Raw genomic sequence first — 22,178 nt, 5'->3', positions numbered from 1 at the left:
ATACACAGTATATGCATGTAAATACCATATATGTATATGTATATAATGTATACCTATGTTTATGTATATATAAGATCAGCACACAAAAAAAGGAAAAAGAAAGGACCTGACCCCATAATTTGAGAACCATGAGTGGGAACTGTAGTTTATCAGCCATGGTCTGTCTGGCTGGGCAGACCCATCAAGCACAGGCAAGCAATCACCCATGCAGGGCCGTCCTGTGCAGTAAACCTGGTGTTCCCTTGTGGCATGAGGAAAAGTGGAGGTTTGGTTTGTGGATGAATGCTAAATTTGCATCTCTCCACCCAGTTAACAGGACCACATAGTATGCTTCAATTCTTCCCGTAATTCATTAGCTTTGTATATGATTTCATGGGTTACAGGATACCATTAGGCCTGTCACTCAGTGTAGAGCCATCTGAAGTGGAAAGCATAGTAATAAAAAGTGACACAAAGGAAACGGAGAAGTAGGAAGAAAGGAGGGAAGACACAGAGATAGAATGAGAAAGGTGAAGGAAGAAGTAGACAGCATTACATAATGTGTGGCTGATGGTTACCACCACCTACCATCAAAAGTAGGAGTGGGGAGACAAACAGATGGGTGTGACATGGCTAAGCATAATTACTTCACTCAGTACGAGTGGACACATATTCAAGTACTGACATTCACTTACCATCAGTCAGAGAATGTCACTGTCCAAGTTTTTTTTTTTTCTTTTTAATAACAGAACAGAGGAAGGAGAAACAAATGAATAAAAAAAAAAAAAAAAAATCCATACACCAGATTACTGGTGTCCTCCATTCATAAAATATCTGTAACAGTTAGACTTGAACGGCTGTGTTGAAGTTTGGAGGGAAACAACTCTGGAGAAGTGAGTTCCAGAGAGATGCAGTTCGGGGAATGACAGAATTCTGATAGGTAGAAGTTCTGCAATATGGCTGAGTGAAGTTCCAGTCATGAGCGCTACCAGATGCCTGTGTAGCACGAGAGAAGGCATGGAGAGGTGGCACAGTGATGCACCTTCATTTGAGCATTTGCCATAAAAATATCTGTAAAATAATGCAAGGGAGGCAACATTTCTTCTTACTTGTGGGAGAGGTAGTTTATTTTTAATAGCAGGGTTATCACCGTAATAATACGAACAGCTTTGTTCTGAATTTTGTCTAGTTGTTTTAATGCAACCTCTCCACATCCATTCCACAAGGGTGAGCAATATTTAAGCTGAGAGTGTACATGACTCTTATAAACTGTAGTTAACTGCACGTCAGTGAAGAAGTTACGAACTCTGTACAATAATCCGAGGTTCCAAGAAAGTGAAAATTGCACTGTTCATGAAGCAGTTTTTAACAAAGAAAAGCATCACTGTGTTTGATCATCCACCCTATTTGCCAGGCATGCACAATGATGTGGTTGTGAGTTAAAAACTACTTCACAGACAGCTGTGTTCACTTTTGGCTTCTTACATTTTCCAACCCAGGGCATATACCTGTACAATATATACAGTGGAGTCACCAAATTCGCGGCAATTAGAGACTGGTACCTACCCGTGGATTATGAATTCCACAGTTTACAAAGTTAAGAACCAATGGGAAAAAGGATACTTAGTCTAGACCCTCGTGGAACCCTCCTACAGCATCCTACCTACACCTAACTAGCTGTACTTCCTGGCCAAGTGTGCAAACTTCTCTCCTTTCTCCACTCAACGAATAACGTCCAAATGCTGCTGATAACTGAGAGAAGCCTTCTTCTTGGACCCTAACTGGGTCGAACATCGCCTCGGGGGGGTTGGGGCCATCCATAATAAAGCCCAGGGAGAGGTAAGCTTGACAAAAGAAAAGGCCAGGTAGCACTTAGAACTCATGGGGGAACACACGTAGTTGGCGGTTGGTGGGACAGGAGGTAAACAAAACATGGCGGCTGTAGTGTGCACACTTGCCACCAGGGCCGGGCTGTGATTGGCTGGTGGATCTAGGTTGTCTGTGGCTAGCAGCTGCGGAATACATCATGGGTGACCGGATATTATAAATCTCCTTGGAAATGAGCCACTTTGGAACCTAGGAACCACATTTTTTTGGGGGGGGGGGGGCAAAAAAAAAAAAAAAAAAAAAAAATAGGGACTGGTTTGGCAAAGTGCCGCGGATTACAAATCCGCAGCTTACAGATACGCGAATTAGGTGACTCCACTGTACTTCTGTACTAGAACATGCATCTACTTGTACTGAATGAAGTGATTTTTTTTTTTTAGCCATATCACACTATGACAAGTTAGAACATGTTCAATGTTCACCTGTTTGTCTCCCCTGACCCATGCACACTCTTGGTTCCTGGGATATAGGGTCATGCATTTTTTTTATCCTCTCTCTCTCTTTCTGGGCCTTATATACAGTATACAGTGTAAATTATTATGCATCTGTAATCACATAGTTCTGCATCTTGCTTATATGGATCCTGAGAGTGAGGAGTTATTAGTGTATTTTTCACCACATACACATGCATTAGTGTAGAACACCAATATAGTTGTGCTTCTAAAACTATTTATGATTTTTTTTTTTTTTTTACTAGTAAAGTGATATTTAGCACCTGTGCAGTATTTCATATTTAAGTATCAGTCACTGATATCCTTCTGCATTCTTCATGACTGTATTCTCCAGCAGATGATGTAAAGGAGTGGGAGGCCATTCTGCGAACAGTCCAAGAGACACTCTCAATATGGTATAAGGTGAGTTACTTTGTATTGCAAAGATATAGTGTTGATTTTATACTGCCCGGTGAAGTAGTTAATTCTTAAAATCTGTACATTTTCTTTAATGATTTATCGTACTTCAGTGAACAGTATCTTTAACCAGCAGATGAAGTAGACGAAGGTGGAAAGTGAAGAAGGAAAACCTTTTTTCATGACTTTGTAATGTTGACAAAATGCTGTAAACAGGAGACAGAACTGGGGGTATCCTTAGCTTTCCATACTTGTAATCAATCATATGTATAGATGGTGTGGGTTTAGATGAGTAATATGTAAAGTACTCTGCGCTGTTATGTGAAGAACTATACTCTGTTCACTTTATCTTCTCCTAAAATTGCCATCCTTGCCAGTACATTTGCCAGAAATTCTACATTAGAGGAAGTCAGCCAGAAAGTCCCAGTACTAGAACTTGACACTCCCAAAACTCCTCTCCTTAAAATACAGACTGGATATGTAAAATCCATCCTAGACAATTTACCAACCAACAAAGGTCCAGGCCCAGATGGAATTCCTCCAATTGTTTTGAAACAGTGCTCCCCAGAACTTGCTTCCGTTCTAGCTAAATTATTCAGAATATGCATACGTGTTTCTTCATTCCCTAATTCATGGAATGAAGCCAGTATCCACCCAGTTCCAAAGAAAGGAAGTTCCTCTGACCCCTCTGATTACAGACCAATAGCTATCACATCTTCTCTTGGTAGAGGATTTGAAATTGTAATGAATATGGACATAGGTAAACATCTTGAATCCAACAACTTAATTAGTGATAAACAGTGTGGTTTTCATACACTCCCTCTTCTGTCATTCTTTCCTTCATTCTTTCCTCTTCCTTCTGCCCATGGGTGACTACACTGAATGACAAGCCAAATGGTTTCTTGTACACCAGGAAACCATTTTACTGCGCTGGGTGGTAACCATATAACCAATTTATGGTGCCTAGTAGTTTAGTGGATAATTAAGGTGCTCTAGTTGGATTGAGCCTGTGTAGGTTTATATCTAAGGGATGGTTAGGGCTTATTGCTCACGTAATGCCACTCAGGGATGAGTGAGGCTGGTCACTCTCATCTTAAATGTCAGGACAAACTTGCCTAGACGTGGGTTCCTATGGTTCTCTATTGGGCGACATAGGATTGGATGATGGATGGATGGAAGATCCATTATTGATATATATACTCAATCTCCTGACTCACACCATCCATCAATCAGTTGACCAACATAAAGAAGCTCATGCAGTAGCCCTTGATATTTCTAAAGCTTTTGACAGAGTGCAGCACCCTTCCCTGCTATCCAAACTCCCTTGCTGTGGACTAACTTCTTTTGTTCCTCTGATTTCCTCATATCTCAACGACAGAAAGATAAAGGCAGATGATGTATATTTCAATTTCCACTCAGTTAATGCTGGCATGCTACAAGGATCAGTTCTGGTTCCAACCCTATTCCAAATTCATATTAATGATCTCTTATCTGTCACCCATAATCCCATCCATTCATAAGTAGATGACTCAACACTTCACAGTTCATTCACACTTAAACAACCATTCACAAAGTTTAACATCTCTTACTCAAAACTCAGTACAGCCATCTCCATTAATCAAGACTTATCTAGGATCACCGAATGGGAACAAAATAATCTTGTCTCATTTAATGCTAGTAAAACCAAATACTGTATATCCAATTTACTAGTAGACAGATACAGTATTGCTTGATTCTTGTATTACTTGCTACTAATATTCCTATCTCCAAAAGCATTGAAATTCTCAGTGTTTCAACTAACAATGCCCTCATCTGGACCTCTCATGTCAGATCACTTGGCAAAACTGCCTCATAAAAACTTGGATTATTGTACAGAATTCGTAGCTCCTTCACTGATGAGCAGTTAGCTATACTGTAGTTTATAGGAGTTGTGTGTGCTCTCAGCTGGAGTATTTCTCACCCTTGTGAAATGGATGTGGAGAGGTCGTACTAAAACAACATGGCAAAATTCAGAGCAAAGCTGTTATAATTATTAATAATACTGCTGTTACAAATAAACTACCCCCCCTACAGGTAAGAAGGAATGTTGCCTCTCTTGCATTATTATTCAGATACTTTTATGGCAAATGCTCAGATAAGGTTGCATCCATTATGCCACCTTTCCATGCCATCCCCTTTGCTACATGGGTATCTGGTAGGGCTCATGACAGGACTGTCACACTGCCATTTTGCAGAATTTCCACCTAGTAGAAATCTTTTATTTACCGAACTGTATGTCTTTGGAACTTGCTTCCTCAGAGTTGTTTCCCCCCAAACGTCAACCTACAGCTACTCAAGTCCAACTGATACAGATTTCTCATGAATGCAGGACACCTGTAATCTGGTGTATGAATTATTATTTTTATTCCTTTGTTTTTCCTTCCTCCGTTCTGTTATTTAAAAAAAAAAAAATCTTGAATGCTAAGGTATAGCAATAAATTGAATATGATGCTAGACAAGTAGTAGTAGTTTGGAAAAGTTATAGAGCCATAACAGTCTTTTTTTTGTCATTGAGCTGCATGAAATAAGCTGCAAAAGGATGATAATCTGGGGCAAGAATGGAAAGTACGGAAGTTAAAAGACCGTGCATGAGTGTTTTAATTTCAGTGCATATATCATCATGAAGTGAAACCTGAGGAGTGAGTGACAGAGAACTTTCTTAATTACAAGCTGTAGAAATTATCCTTTTTCAGGACAGTTTTATGCATAAGGAAGCTGGATGGTGTACCATAGAAACTGACTAATAATTATGATGGAAAAGAAGGAGATAGGTATGAGATATGCAATTACTGAATGGATTAAGTGGAATACATATGAGATGATATGGATATACATTACCGTAGTCAAAGAATGCACATAGGTAGGGTACCACATAAAGTCTTAGAAAGTAAGGTCCAGGGTAATGTTTGAAGAGGCTGGGTAATGTCTGAAGAGGCGGACCAGAGTGGAGCAATATGTTGGTGAGACAGAAGGAAGAAGAAGAGTGTATGAGAGGGGTATGTGTGGACAAAAGTAGGCTATAGGCAGTTCTGTAATGGTCCACCCTTATTCAAGGGTTTACAGGAGCAAGGAATTGGAGATGATGATGATGATGATGATGATGATGATGATGATGATAATAAACTAAGGATATGCCAGTACTATGCAGCCTTTTACGGAAGCGTAGATCCATCTAGTTCCAATTACTCTGCCTGGTTGATGAACTGATTCTTACTGATAATTTAATTTCCAGGTTCAGACACTATGGGTAGACCTGACACCAGTATTCTCAACTCCAGACTTACCTCTTCAGCTGCCAGATGAACATAGACTTTTTCTGGTACTGTATTAGCTCTGATTGTGTTGTGAGGGGATCACTGTTGATTCATTATTGTCATAATAGAGTTTTGATTTTGATAAATGAAGACCCCAAGCTACGAAACTCAAGTAGCATAGAAGTTGAGGCTAGTCTGGACATTTTTTTTTTTCCCATCAAAGTGGCTGTGCCTACCACTTTCTTCTGCACGGTATGTATGTAGGGCTGTGTTGTAAGTGTAAGCAGGTTCATTTTCAGAACAAATTCATCATTAGAGATGCCCAGGAAAATTATTTTATAATCATGGCAGTTTGGTTTAGCTTTTGAAGGAACAAATGTTATGTTGAAAGGAATGCCTATTTTACTTTTGGCAGCTGAATAGCAGAATGAGTATTCTTAGTACTGTAATATCATTAATAATTTTAGTTTTACATCTGTTTTCCATATAACATGGGTCAGTCAGTTTCACCTGATTACAGTCCTCCACCTTGCTGTATCCCTGATCAGTTGTCTAGTAATGCATGTAGATCTACGTTCAGCACGTGCTAGTTTCTCCTTGTTAACAGCCCAGTAGTGCCTCTATATCTTTACACTTCCTCATCCTTTTGAATGATAATTACAGTAGCTAGTACAAGGCATCCTGTAGAGTGAATGACACTTTTCTCCTCTATTATAAATGTACTACAGTGCATCCCAGATACATATCTTTTCATGCAGTGGCTAACAAATGTATGTGTTCTTTACATGCCTGAGTTGATTACCTAATCTGATTCTTCACTATGTGGTAGATGCTGGCGAGAGATGCAGGAAGGCACCCCTCTCGTGCACTTGCAAAGTGCTAATGGGCATTGTGATTTTGGATATAGGGACAGAATTTTTCTACCATTTAATCACGATTCCCCCGATCCCACTGTGCTGATTTTCTGTTGGATGATGTTTTTTTTTAGTTTATCACATCCACAGGATCTTGACCATAAATGGCGTGCAGTAATGGAGGCAGCGGTGTCAGCGACCCAGTTGCTGGATGTGGCTGGAGATGCCACCACCCTTGCTGATGTTGCCACCTGCCTGCAGAACTTTACTGTCCTCCAGAAGGCTGTCCACACTTACCTAAATAACAAGAGACAAGTCTTTCCCAGGTAAATTTTAAGTTATATGAAAATATACATAACTCATTATTCATCTTTGTTTCATTTTTTTTTTCTCACCAGATATTACTAGAAAAAATGCTTTGCACAGCAGTGATCTAAAAAAAAAAAAAAAAGAGTAACTTTTTTTTTCCAATTAAGAGGTTGTGTTAGTTCTGGTGAGGAAGAGAAGATGATAAGACAGATCATGTTCTAGAGAAAAAAAAGTACAGTGCAGACTCTGAGTGTTGTAGATTTTGAGTGAGTGAGTCTAACAAGTGGTTCAGGATGTCTTGTTGGGTCTTCATCTTAAGGGGTTCATTAACCTGTGCCGCACCAGTGACATAGATCTACATCCCCCTCTAAAACGCCAGTGACTTAGATCTACGTCCTGCAGCACTGAGGAATCATTGCAAGCAAGCGAAGTAAAATGGAAGGTAATAACATATCTCACTAACTTTAGACATTTCACCGTAAGCTTACTACACTGATTTAGGAGCATGGGAGGCAAGTGACAGTCTTCACAGGCTGACAGCTGCTCTGCTTTCTCACTAACCTTGAAGATTTCAAAGGTCGAGTGGCACCAACCCGACTCAATTGAACCAACTTTCTGGCATTGGTGATTACTTTTACTAGTGGCAGGGATATTATATTAATGTATTAAGCCCATTTAGCAAAAAAAAAAAATCCAAAATCGGTTCACAAGTTCACAGCCACTCTGCTCTCTCAGTAACCTTGAAGATTTCAGAGGTCGAGGGACACCAACCTGACTCAATTCAACCAACTTCCTGGCTTTGGTGATTGCTTTTATTAGTGCCTGGGATCTTATATTGATGTAGTAGGCCCATTTATCCAGAAAAAAAGAGACCCAAAATCGGTTCACAAGCTCACAGCCGCTCTACTCTCTCAGTAACCTCAAGGATTTCAGAGGTAGAGTGGAACCAGCCTGACTTGATTCAACCAACTTTCTGGCTTTAATGATTACTTTTATTAGTGCCAGGGATCTTATATTGATGTATTAAGTCCATTTAGCCAGAAAAAAATAATCCAAAACTGGCCAGAGTAGAAGGGTATCTTTCTTTTTTTTTTTCTTTTTTTTGCCCAGCACGGTACAAGTTAACAGAGATAATTATGGTACAATCCCCTCACCAAGCGACTCTAAACCATTGTTGTAACTAGCCATTATGCTTATTTTGAAAAGGATGTGCTTTCAGGACTGATGCTGAACTACACATGACTTTTATAGCTGATGAGTTTCTTGGTATACTGTAATTATGCTAATAATGCTTGAATTCTTCAAAAGCTGGTCAGATGTGTTGGGCAAGTAGGGGAGAACAAATGTCTCACAAGGTGATTTATTGAACCTTGTTTCATGAACTGTACATCCCCCTAGTACGCGCCTATATGGGTGGCAGAGGATGTCACGTACTAGGAATTCGCGTACTGTGAATACATAAACTTAAGGGAAAAATTACATATGGGCAGCACCCCCCTTCATGGGCAACCCTTGAGATGCCTTTCAGACCTAAGTATTGTGCTATACAGGGAAACTATAAAAGACATATTACCTAAGATAAAGTAAACCTACAAGATTATGGCTTTACTAGGTAAATCATTGGTGGTAGATGGTGGTGACCATCATCCACTCACTTTATGTAGCGCTGCCTACTTCTTCCTTAGCCTTTATCATTCTTTTTCTGTGCCTGCCCTCCTCTCTTCCTATATCTCCCATCTTTCCTGTCACTTCTTATTGCTATTCTTTCCTTTACAGGTGGCTTTACATTGAGTGACAAGCCAAATGGTTTCCTATAAGCCAAGAAACCATTGACAACGCTGGGTGGTAACCATATAACCATCCCATACGTGCTCCCTACGTGTCAACAAGTGGGTTGGTAGAGGGTTAGTGCCCCTCCCCGTAAAACCATTAACTCAAAGTCAAATGGCCACCCCTTACGGGATTATGGCGTCTGGCAATAGATAGATTGATTAAAAGACCTTTACCTGTTATCGATTCTTGGGGGGGCAATGTCGCATACTCGAGGTAACCCCAGATTTGGGCGACTCTTTGCTTCCCGTCTCACTTACAAGGAGTTCAAATTGTGTCCTGATAAAAAAAAAAAAAATAGGTTCTCGCGTACAAGGGGGATCGCGTACTCAGAACTCGCGTACTGTGGGGATGTACTGTATAAGAAGTTGCCAAGCCAGTTTCTCACCCTTTAGGTCTATGACAGATAGCCTGAGACCAGTGGAAAGAGGAACCCTAAGTGAACATAGAGAATATACTGGATGAACTGATATGAGCTAATATATATATATATATATATATATATATATATATATATATACATACATACAAAACGAGTGCTTGCATGACACTGGAATATTGTACCCTGAAGCTCCTGTGTTATGAGATTTCCACGTTATAGGGCCATACGTTTATATGTTACAGGGTTTCATGGTACCTAAGTCAGCCCCAAGTTCACCATTTGAGGCACTTTTCAGCTTCTTTTTTTCCAGGATATTTATCTATCTAATAAAGACTTCATTACATACAAACACTGGAGGATTCCTCACCCTCAATGGAAGAGGTTGTGGGCTTGCTGGGGGGAAATGGAGTGGGGTTATGAGACAGGGCAGGACTCTTACTGGTCAAAAAAGATATCACACAGAGCATGTGTGCAGCCAGAATGTGGGGAAAGGGTAGGCTCAGCTGGGACATGAATGTTCAGTCAGCTGTGTCTACACCCTGCGCAAACACGTGTCGCCTGTACGTCATAGGCCGATGCAACCAGCACTATGACTATCACTGGCTGTAAGTTTGCTGCGTTATGACTGTTTGAATCATAATCTGGGGCCTCTGGCCGCGTTATGTTTATTGTCACTGCGTAGTATGGCATTAAAAAAAATGGCAGTTTCCTCCGCCTGCGTAATGTCTATCATTTTTGCATTGTGACTAAATTCGGACATAAAATTTTGCCTCCCGCACTGTGAGTTTTGCGCAGTTGGACCATGTGTAATGGGTACACTGACTCTCTCTCTCTCCCTCTTTCTCTCTGTATATACTGTATATATATATATATATATATATACTGTATATATATATATATAATTTCACAGCTTTGAGAGTTGTCAGTAAACCACTGTCTGTTAAAGCTAATATTAAAAAGGTGACGTTATTCATCAATGGACATAAGATATGTGCCATTTTCTGGCCATGGTTTTATCATATCTTGGTAACTGCTTCGATAAAGTCAAGTACTGCAGCATACCAACAGTTTGTGGAGGGGAGGGTGGGTAATATCACAAGAGGATGGATGGGCAGGGGAGGGTAAATATATTTTAGGCATGGCATACATATTTGTCAGGCACCTGAGAATCGCCTAGTGCTTAAACTATGAGAGGGTTAACTTGTCTGGCAGTGTTTGTTATGATAAGCTAAGGTAACTGGTGGGCATTTGGGATGCATTATTGGTAGTTTAATATTTCTAAACAAGCTGACCAGATAAAGGAGTTAGTCTCACAGTGCTCTCGGTTAGAAGTGAGTTTGTGGGCATTTACAAGGGACATAAGTGGTAATACTGTATTTAGAAAATGGAACAGACACACTGTAGTGCCTTCCCCTTTGTAAGAAAGTTCTCTGGTATTCGCAGGGAGATCAAGGAGGGGCTTTCATGCTAGGTACTGCTATAGTGCATCAATTCTGGTGCCCTCATATAATTTCTAAATGCCTGATGGTCAAGCGTGTTAAGGCACTCCAGTCGTGGTGGCCAAAAGGGTTTCATTCTGAGAAGTGGTTGGGGTTTATTCCTCACTTAATGCCCATAAGGGGTGAGCTACTGATCCCTCTTGTATCAAATGTCTGGGATAAGTTACATAGTTTCTCGGCCCTTGTGATCCTGATGAAGCAACACTGGACAGAGTGATAGATACAACAGTAAAATCACTGGTTTTCAGTTAGACACCAGAGTATAGGTCTTGCTGCATTTTTTTGTAAGACCATATAGGTAACTGACATAATATTTTTTTCCATTAGGCTGTATTTCCTCTCAAACGAAGAATTAACTGCTTTACTGTGTGAAAAAGATGTGGCAGAACTAGAACAACATTTGCGCAAATGCTTTGATGGGGTCTACTCTCTTCACTTGGATGATCAGTGCAACATCTGTGCTGTGGCAAGCATAGAGGGAGAAGTTGTACCTCTTGTAAAGAAGATGCCAGCTCTACATGCTTGCCAGAGCATTGAAAACTGGCTGTTGCAGGTATAATGATTCCTTTATGTACCGGTATTATATTTTAAGAGAATGGTAATATTAAAATTGTAACTTTTTGTGACTATTCATGCACAAGAGAGTTTTAATTGGATACATTACCAGATATGTTCCAGAGTACATTATTTTGAACCAACACTATATGAGGCCCCTCGAACCAGAGGGTGCTAACCAACAAGATAATTAAAAGCCAGAAAACACAATTAAAGTGTTGGAATTTGGGGGGAATGACATTTCCGTAACCAATGAAGATACAAGACAATGATATACGTGAAAAATAATTGTACTTAAGTTGTCTATCAATGTGTGTGAAGAAAAAAAGAATGGCAATTTTTTTTTTAATTGTGGGCAGTACTTACATCATAATTGAGTCATAATTAAAGGTGGCCTAATTGTTTGTAATTTCACCAAAAATTAAGGCAAAAACAAATCAAAATATTGGTAGTTCATAAATTTTGTTAAGTAAATAATCATCACCCCAAATTCCACTTTAATTGCATTTTCTGGCATTTAATATTCATAACATGCTTCACTGCAATGAAAATAATTGTAATTATCATTTATTTGGAAAAAATGGTTACTCACCACATTCAGAGAGACAGCACTCTTTTCTGGCAGCATTCCTCATGGACTTCATTTCATTACTGTTGACATAATGATATTATGGATATGGTCCTCTCTGGTCGGGCGTGTAGAGCATGTACTTAGGTCAGAGGAAAATTCGCATTTAGATACCTTGGAATAAGGTTGCTTTTAGCATGTGAAAAATGGTGCCAAAGAGATCTATATCCACATTGTAGGCAGAGAAAGGATACCAGATACTGCTTGCGTGCTTAGCTCCATTTTTTTACTTTCGTCGGTTAGACCCCAGTGGTTCAGAGGGCCTCAATATGATCTCAAATATATATCCTTGTTGACAGGCAAATTAGAGTTACTGTGGTCTTTTATTTTACACTTTTTGGTGCTGAATCAAGAAATATTTGTTATTTTTTTTCACCATGTTGTTTCTGTACTAAATAACTTGAGTGTGTTTTCCTTAAGTTGAATACAGTTGTCTAATGTTAGCCAGAGTATACTGGGAAAGACATCCCTGAACTGCAGGGTTTTGACTTAGACTTTACAGGAGTAACTCAGTAACCATAGAGAAGGTCATGTACTATGCTCTGTACATTATGAGATTCCTTATGTACATTTTTTTTTTTTTTTTTCATGGAGTCATTGTATGCTTTCCAGTTTCAAGAAGCCATGACATACACACTGAAAATGAAGATGTGTTCTGGTGCTGACTGGTGGTCACGCCGAGGTGGTGGCAGGAGTAGTGGAAGGGAAGTGGATGCTTTGGTGCCACCATGGCCCTTGCAGGTCACTCTCACCCTTCGTCAGGTCTTCTGGACTGCAGAGGTGCACCAGGCCATCTGTGGGGGAGCACAGGCACTGCAGGAATGCTTCACTAGGCTCCAGGTATAACCACAGTATTTAAATGGAAACCATCAAAGTCAGTATCCAGTTTATGCATTGAAGGACAAATCTCTGTTGACTGTAGAAGAGTTGGCCATAGACTCTTCACCCTGGCTAAATGAGGGGTCCATTGAAGACTGGTTAACACCTTCAGTTCAATAATGTATTTTTCATTCATGAGCTATTTCTTCATCAGCGCCTCTTACATTCCCATTCTTCACTCTCTTCACAGAATTTTTCACTTCTGCCAGTGCCACATACTTAGGCAGCATACTTCATCTCTATCAAAACTAACTGTCTGCTGCTCGTCTGCTTTCAGCATCCTCATTCATCAGCCTTTCAAAATATTCACTTCATTTGTTCCTTATTTCTTTTTCATTTATTAGTAATCTTCCAATCTAATCCCTTATATTTTCATACTTTTTTCACCCTCAGTCATATTTTTGCTGTTGTTTCTAAATTAGCTCTCCATTTTCAGATGGTTTGCACTAATTTTCTCCCAAAATCATCATAGTTTCACAAAATCTTGATGTTTTCAGAATGAAGTCAATTCAGCTGTCTCCTTGTTAAGAAAAAATAACACTGATATATGTAGTAAGCAGTCCCTTCACACCTCTTCCAATGAGGGCCCTTCAGCCTCCTCTGACACATCCAGCAACCCAGCCTCCTCCAGAAAGAGTACCCCCACCATTCCTGACCGCCGCATCCTGTCCACTCTCATTTTGGTGGCAGTGTATGCTAGGGATGTTGTTGCAGAGATGATTCAGCACAGAGTTACAGATGTCGAGGCCTTCACCTGGCTTGCACAACTTAGGTAGGGGATACCTCATTCCAGTTATGTTTTCATAACGTTACTGAGTAATAGTGTTTACATTCTAGTTTTGTTATTTGATGTAAGTGAAAGCATATTTGTTGATGGGTTTAGGGCTTAGAGGTACTGTACAGTACCTTCTGAGTTCTTGATGATCATAGCCAGTTACTAATGTTTTACAAAGGATACAGTTAAAAAGTGGAGATGGTAATGAAAGAGGACTCAGAGAAGAAGAAAAATGGGAATGGCTAAAAATTAAGAGACAAAATTATATACCGGTAATGGACATGTGCATACTTTGTGATCTGTGATGGGTGATATGATTTTTTTTTTTAATAGCTGTGTTTGAAAAAACAAGACAGAGCACCGGTTAATTGCAGCTGCCTGTCCTTGATAATTTCTACATATTCTTCACCAACATATGTTTGTTTCTCATTCTTCAACCTTTCCACAATCTTCTACAGTTTTGTTGTTTAAGCTGTCTGAAATTCACTGTACTGTAAATAAGAAGATTAATGACATTTCTACTAGTCAGAATAATAGTGCTTGATCTCAGAACATTGTCACTAGCATTGTTTTTTATAGGTTTTACCTAAGTGAGGATGAAGTTGAAGTGAAGATGCTGTACTGTTCACTACCTTGGGGATGGGAGTATGTAGGAGCTGCTGGCCGCCTAGTGGTGACACCTCTTACTTCCCGTGCCCACCACTCCCTTGTTACTGCCTACCATTCCCATCTTGGTGGAGCACTGGAAGGTCCTGCTGGCACTGGCAAGACTGAGACCGTAAAGGTGAGCTCCACCCTCACACTAAGTTAGAGATATTAGCTTGTTCAGTAAGAGGGGAAGGGAATTAATGTTTTTAACCATCTTAACTTAGGAAAGATGATAACTGAGAGTGTTGCTTTCATGAAGCAAGGCAGGTCAGTATTTAGTGAATATTAATCTCCATCCTTCAGCCCATAGCCTACATACATAGTACAAACTACATATTTTTGAAAAAATTTAATCATATATATCATCACCAGCAGTGTCAGAGTATCCAGGGGAAGTGACCATAAATATTCCTGTCAGTGTCCACTTTCTTGGCTATAGCTGCTTGAGATTTCCTAGATTGTAGCTTGACTCACTTTCTATCAATTCATGTAACATTCGCAACCTTCCTTTAATTTCATCTTAAAGGGACACCACCTCCTGCACAACTTCACCTCTTCTTCAGCAAAACACAGCTGACAGATGACTGACACCTGACAGCTTCCCCTTTTCTGTTTCATGTACTGTACTTCCTGTATACAGTAGCCTACTCATTACCAAGCCAAAGGACAATGATGCTGGTTTGTATGCAATGCCCCTATTTATTTATTGTACTTATTTATTTTTTAACCTAAATCTTCCGAATTCTCTAGATTCTGATTATGGCTGTCCAGTAGTCTCAAACTATATATACTTGGTGCTCTAAGACCAAATGCATTAGCATTAGAAAGGTGATTCTGCATCATTGAGTACCTGCCTGTCCAATGCCAAAATAGGCCATCAACACTCAGGCAACTGAGAATGAAAATTAAGGACAACCATCTCATCAAGGAAGAGGGAAAAAGTTGATCCTGAGATGGATTCTCAAGGCTTTATGCAAGACTTGGAAGGGACTGGGGGTGACTAACCTTTCTATCCTGAACCTTAGACCTTGTTAGTCACACTCCAAGCAAATCCTGACAGTCTGGTTATGATGAATTTATAGTGTCAGCATAGAGTATGTGTGCACATTGTGTTGTAGATGAGCTTAGATTGCTTGTAATGCTTAGACTGATTGTGAATACTAGCCATGGAGTTGTGAGAAATAGGCATGGAGTTGGTGACAGCATATACAGTAAAACCTTGATAAAACGGACTTCAACATACCGGAATTCACTTTTATTGGACTTGAGGAGCCTAGCAGACCAAATACTTATACAGTACAAGTATATCAGAAAAAGCCCAATAAAGCCATCAGCAGTCCAGACTGCCTGACCTCAGTCCAGCTTGGGCAGGGGGATGTTGTAGGATAAGGATGTTTGGGTAGGTTGTCGTGACCTTGATGATGGGCATTGGGTGGTTGTCGTGACCTTGATGATGGGCATTGGATGGATGCTGGGTGTGTGTTTTTTTTTTATGCAAGAAAGAAGGAACCAAAGGCCAGGAGCCCACAAACCGTTCCTTCCAAGAAGAAACAAAAACAATACAAAAGAGAGCCAAATTCAAGATCTGTTCATTTCGAGATGCCTTGACATGCTGCGTTTGAAAGACTGGAGATCATAGGAAGTAGGAAATACAGACAGAGGGAGACAGTTCCAGAGATGACCTGTTGCATAAATGAAAGACTGGGAGTAACGGTTAACTCTTGCATTACAGAGCTGGACAGAAAAGGGATGAGAGTTTATTGCTAGACAGGTGCTACGCACACGTCGTAGAGGTGGAGGGAAGCAAGCAGACAGTTCAGAGGAGCAGTGACCATTGAAGTAGCAACAGAAAAGAGATAAAGATGCAACAGTGCAGCGAAGAGACAGAGGTTGAAGGGAGTCAGTAAGAGGAGGAAAGTTGATAAGATGAAAAGCTTTTGACTCCACCCTAATGAGAAGAGCTGTATGTGGGGAGCCTCCCCATACATGAAAGTTGTACTCTTAACAGAGGCAAATAAAACCCATGTATAAAGTCAACAACTGCAGGGGTAAAGAAGGTACGGAGTTGACTTAGCACACCTAATCTCTTGGAAGCAGATTTTACAAGAGATACAATATGATTTTTCCAAGATAAGTCCTGAGTGAATGAAACCCCAAGCAGGTTCAAGGATGATGCAGGATTGAGCTGCATATTATTAAACCTTTGAGGGTACTCCTGTGGAAGATTGTGTTGGGTTGATAGGTGTAAAAACTGAGTTTTTGATACATTAAAAACAACAAGATTATTTTTACCACAGTCAGAAATATGAGCCAAGTCAGACATTAGGTGTGCCATAGCCTCATCCCTTGTTTGTTGAAGTAACTGCTGAGATGGACGTTGCAGGAACCGAATAGAGAGATGAAGGGTGGAATCATCAGCGTACAAGTGGATAGGGTTAGATGTACAGCTTAGAAGGTCATTGATGAATAAATGGAAGAAAGGAAGAGAGTTGGTGATAGGACAGAGCCCTGAGGAACACCAATGTTGATAGATCTAGGAGAAGAATGATGGCCGTCTACAACAGCAGCTATAGAATGACCAGAAAGGAAGCTACAGATGAAGGCACAGATAGAAGGATAGAAACCGTAAGAGGGCAGTTTGGAAATTAAAGATTCATACCAGACTCGAGCAAAAGCTTTTGAGATGTCAAGTGCAATGGCAAAGCTTTCGCCAAAGTCCCGAAAAGAGGATGACCATGAGTCTCAAAGGTAGGTGAGGAGATTGCCAGTGGAGCATCCCTGTTGGAACCCAGATGATGGGCATTGGGTAGAGTTCGTTACCTTGATGATGGGCATTGGATGGGCATTGGGTGGTTGTCGTGACCTTGATGATGGGCATTGGGTGGTTGTCGTGACCTTGATGATCATTGGGTGGTTGTCGTGACCTTGATGATCACTGGGTGGTTGTCGTGACCTTGATGATGGGCATTGGGTGGTTGTCGTTACCTTGATGATGGGCATTGGGTGGTTGTTGTGACCTTGATGATGGGCATTGGGTGGTTGTCATGACCTTGATGATGGGGGTTGGATGGGCATTGGAGTGGGTCAGGATCTTGGGGATGTAGATTGCTGGATATGAGTTGGATAACAAGTAATGAAGAAACAGTGCTGATGAAAAAAGAAGTTGGTGCGATCTGGACTAATATCTGATTGATCGGAAGTAGTCCGGGTTAGCTGGGGGAAGTCCGGATGTCACTTCTACTGGAATTTTGCCTTTTTTTGAATGACTTGGGCCCTAATTAGTCTGTTATAGTGAGGTTTTACTGTAATTAAATATGTGTTAAATCTGTGTTAAAGTAGGGGATTGGAGGAGGGACAACAAATGAAATAAATATTTTAAAAATCTCAACTTGGCCTGAAGCTCAGAACCACATACCCCATGTCACAGGTATTTTAGTTGTGCAGTATTCTCACTGTCACTTTTTCGCTTGAGGTCCAGAGCCATATACCAGTATTCACAAATTATTAATTCTACATATGTTAATATTGTTCAAGCATTTTATTTATTATTTTTTATGTAGGATTTGGCACGGTCTCTGGCCCTGAACTGCCTGGTGTTCAACTGTTCAGATGATCTTGACTTCATTTCACTGGGGAAATTCTTCACTGGTGTGGCAGCATCAGGCAGTTGGGCTTGTTTTGATGAATTTAACAGATTGGAGGTAAGTAAATAGTATTGCTATGCCCTCTGGCAATCATCCTTCATCAGCAAAGCATTTCCCTCTTTACTATGTCCACACATACACGTAGCTGACCCTGTACTTCACATCCTCCCACTTATCCACTTCACTCCTATTCATCTTTGTTTCACGCATTTGCATTATACGCCGCATCCTTGAACACATTCGCTACTGCCATATTAGATATGTCATTCACAAATATCACATTCTACACAGCTGTGTAAACTTGGTGATTTCTCTGGGACTGAGTAGGCATGGTCTGGGTGCAAGGCTTTCTGTGTGTGTGTGTGTGTGTGTGTATTTATCTAGCTTACCTAGTTGTGATATACAAGAAATGAGCTATGCTCATGGGGTCCCGTCTCTTCTCAATGTAAAATTTTGCTTTGAACTCGATAAGTTTTTAGCCAGGACAATCTCTTTGTCCAGGCTATCCCACAGGTCTATGCATCTATTTAGAAAACTATATCTCTTGATATCCTTCAAGTAATTTGGCTTTTTAAGTTTCATTCCACATCCTCTTGTTACTCTCCCACCCCATACAAACATATATTTTCTGTCGATTTCTTCTACTCCCATTCTGGCCCTGAACACTGCAATCATGTCACCTCTCTCTCTCTCTCTCTCCTTTCTTCTGAAGAAGGCAGGTAAAGTTTTTCCAGCCTTTTCCTGTATGACTGATCTGCCAGGCTAGGGACAATCTTGGTTGCTGTTCTTTGCATTCTCTTGATCTTGTTTATATTTTTCTTTTTATGTGGGGACCATACTTCTGCTGCATATTCCAACCTGGGGTGGATCATGGCCACTATAAATTTTTTCATTATCTCCGCATCCATGTAATGAATTGCTACTCTTATGTTAGTCAAGAGATTATACGTCTCTCTACCTATCTTTTAAATACGTTTTTCAGGTGACGGATTATCCTGGACCAGCACTCCTAAGTCCTTCTCATCTCTCGGTTTTGTGATTGGTTCATTACCCATCAAATAATTCAGTGATGGTCTCTTGGCACTTTTACCCATTTCCAATATTTTATATTTTTTTGCACTGAACTTCATTTCCCACATCGGGCTTCAATCATGAATCCTATCCAGGTCCTCGTGCAGCATTTTACAGTCTTCTTCAACTTCTACTCTCCTCATGATCATTGCATCTACAGCAAACACATTTGCATAACTGTTCATTCCATCTATCTTATCGTTAACGTAAATCACGAACATTACAGGGGCTAACACTGAGCCCAGTGGGACTCCACTTGTTACTTCCCTCCATCCAAACATTCTGTCTTTTATTACTGTCCTCATTTGCCTGTCTCTCAAGAAATCTCTCATCCACTCTAAGAGGTTCCCCTTCAGTCCTCCTATGTGTTCCAATTTCCACATTAGTCGCTTGTGGGGTACCTTGTCAAAGGCTTTCTCCAAATCTAAATAAACGCAATTCACCCAACTATCTCTCTCATGTAGCATGTCTATCGTCCTTGAGTAGAAGCTCATCAAGTTGGAAACATATGACCTTCCACTTCTGAATCTAAACTGACTTTCTGCCAAAATGTCCATCCCCTCCAGATATTTTATCCATCTGTCTTTCAGGATTCTCTTGCACAATTCTGCAATAATGCTAGTCAGGGACACTGGCCTATAATTCAGGGGCTATTCCTTGTTCTCTCCCTTATAAATTGGTACCACACTGGCCCTCTTCCATTCCCGAGGCACTTTCCCTTCTTCCACAGAACACACAATTAAACCATGAATCTTATCCACCAGTGTGTCCAGGCATCTCAAAATGAACGGATCTTGAATTTGGTTCTCTTTTGTATTTTTTTTTTTTTTTTTTTTTTTTTTTTCTTGTAAGGAATGGTTTGTGGGCCCCTGGCCTTTGGTTCCTTCTCTCTTGCACTAGAAAAGAAAAAAAAAAAAAAAAAGCTGTTCTCTGCATTCCTTTAGTATCCATTTAGAGATCCCGTCTGGTCCTGGGGCTTTCTTCACACCTTGAGTTTCCAGTAATTTTCATACTTCTTGCATCCAACTTTTACATCTTTTCACATTATGTTTCTAGTCACTCCCTCCTCCTCCACAAAATCACTTTGTAACTAGTGAAGACTGATTGGAAGCATTTGTTCATTATTTCAGCATGTAAAACTGCATCTTTGTAGACATTTCCTTCTACTTTCAGCTTGCTGATTCCTTCCTTTTGTTTCAATTTGCCATTAACAAACCTGTAAAACAATTTAGGTTTTCCCTTACATTTGTCAACTATACCTTTTTGAATTTTTTTCTTCCTCTCTACTTATTCTTGTATATTCATTTCTAGTTCTTTAATATTCATCCTTTGTTTTATCATTACCTCTCTTTCTCCATCTGTTCCATGCCTTATCCCTTTCTTTTTTTTGCTCTCATACACCTTTTGTTGAACCAGTCATTTCTCCAGTTCTCTTTCCCACTAACTTTTGGCACACACTTTTCCGCACCCATATTATAGAAGTCTAGAAAGATATCCCACTTCTTCTGCATCTCTCTTGTTTCCCAGAATTCTTGTCAGTCCTCATCTTCGAAAAATGTTCTCAGGCCAGTAAAGATTGCTTTCCCAAAGTTGTATCTTCCATGCCTGTATAGCAGATCTCTTGTCTCCCCATTTCCTTCAGTCATTTGGAACTCTATCACTACATGATCACTTTTTCCTATAGGACACAGATATTTCTGAGATTCAGTTATATCAGGTTCTTTGGTTAGAATTAAATCTAGTCTTGCTGGTGTGTCATCCCCCCTAAATCTTGCCTCTTCTTTGACCCACTGGGTCATTACATTATCCATTGCAACATTTAATAGTATACTGCCCCACGAATTTCACTACTTCCTGAGTCCCACACCTCCCAGTTTACCTCTTTACAATTGAAGTCACCCATCAGGATTATATTGTTACTTTTCTCAGTCACTTTCTGTAGGTGTCTAACCATGTTCGACAGCATCTGATATTCCTCCTCATTCCATGCCCTTGTCTTGGGGGGCACATATGCTACTGTGACATCTCTCTTGCTTTTCCCTTTGGTTTCTGTTTAACCGTCTATCTACTGCCAGATGCCTTAATCCTGTAAGGGGAGGCCACAAATAAACCGTTTCCATGTCGCCCTGTCCCCCGGCATTTCACTGCCTTTCTCCCAGCTCACACCTCCCTCTCTCATATACCTCTCCACTCCATTCCTTCACTTCATCCTTGGCCTCCCCCTCCCTCTCCCCCCTTCTACCTCACTCACATACACTTTCCTCATCAGTCTCTTGCTCTCCATCCTATCCACATGGCCAAACCACCTCAATGTGTTTTGTCTAATGCTTCCTATCACTGTCACCTCCACAATGCTCCTTCACTTCCTCATTTGTCAGTCTGTCTTTCCATGTAACTCCACAAGCTCCTCTCAAGTAACTCATTTCCACTGCTCTCACTCTTGACTTGTTTCTCTGGTTTCTGTTACCATGTTTATCATTTCAGCCATACCTTCTCCCAGTTCCACACTATTCACATTTAGGCTGTTTTTCACTGCAATCATCACTCCTCCTCCAGTTTTTACTTTTCTGTCTCTTCTCCATATTTTGTATTTCCCATCTCCCATTTGGATTTCAATACTCTCTCTTAGCTTGGTCTCTATGAAGCACATAATGTCTGGCTCATTTACTCTCTAGAACTCATCTGTTTCTAGCCTTGCTGAGATTAGACCAGTCTACATTAGCATATGCCACTTTCAATCTTTTTGCATTTTTTAAAAATTTTGTCCTTCTCTCTCCGTCTCTCCTTCGGTACCACTTCCTCAATTTGATACATAACTCTCCAATAGAACTCTGTCTTCTCTTCCTCTGTTCTCTGGTTGCTTCCTTAACAAGTTCTTTATTTTAGTTCTCCCTTCAGCTCCTTATTCTGATATTTTTAAATCCTTCCTTATCTGCTAATTTCCAAGCCTTGTTGATGTTGATTATTTCATTCACTGTGACCTGAGATTGAAATTTTACTTTTAGTGGCCATGCCCCTCCCTTCACAAATTTACTCAGCCTAAACACTTCTTCAATTTCCTCCTGAGCTTCTCCCTTTCCTTCCATAACTATTGACA

The 22,178-nt window shown here is 40.3% G+C and overlaps 1 protein-coding gene across 1 annotated transcript in view; it reads left to right on the top strand.

Moving 5' to 3' along the window:
* Positions 1-22,178, top strand: part of LOC145408021 (dynein axonemal heavy chain 7-like) — a 152,696-nt gene that overhangs the window by 40,676 nt on the left and 89,842 nt on the right. The window contains exons 20-27 of the mRNA XM_080278821.1: positions 2,656-2,720; positions 5,986-6,072; positions 7,012-7,187; positions 11,209-11,434; positions 12,677-12,904; positions 13,441-13,715; positions 14,298-14,502; positions 17,927-18,067. Of these exons, the coding sequence (XP_080134947.1) occupies positions 2,656-2,720; positions 5,986-6,072; positions 7,012-7,187; positions 11,209-11,434; positions 12,677-12,904; positions 13,441-13,715; positions 14,298-14,502; positions 17,927-18,067 (1,403 nt within the window). The remainder of the gene's footprint in view (positions 1-2,655; positions 2,721-5,985; positions 6,073-7,011; positions 7,188-11,208; positions 11,435-12,676; positions 12,905-13,440; positions 13,716-14,297; positions 14,503-17,926; positions 18,068-22,178) is intronic.

The sequence above is a fragment of the Coenobita brevimanus genome, chromosome 75 (genome assembly GCF_032717465.1).
Source record: "Coenobita brevimanus isolate Jiangsu-jjx chromosome 75, ASM3271746v2, whole genome shotgun sequence".
Lineage (NCBI taxonomy): Eukaryota > Metazoa > Arthropoda > Malacostraca > Decapoda > Coenobitidae > Coenobita > Coenobita brevimanus.
This window is presented reverse-complemented; position numbering and strand designations above follow the sequence as displayed.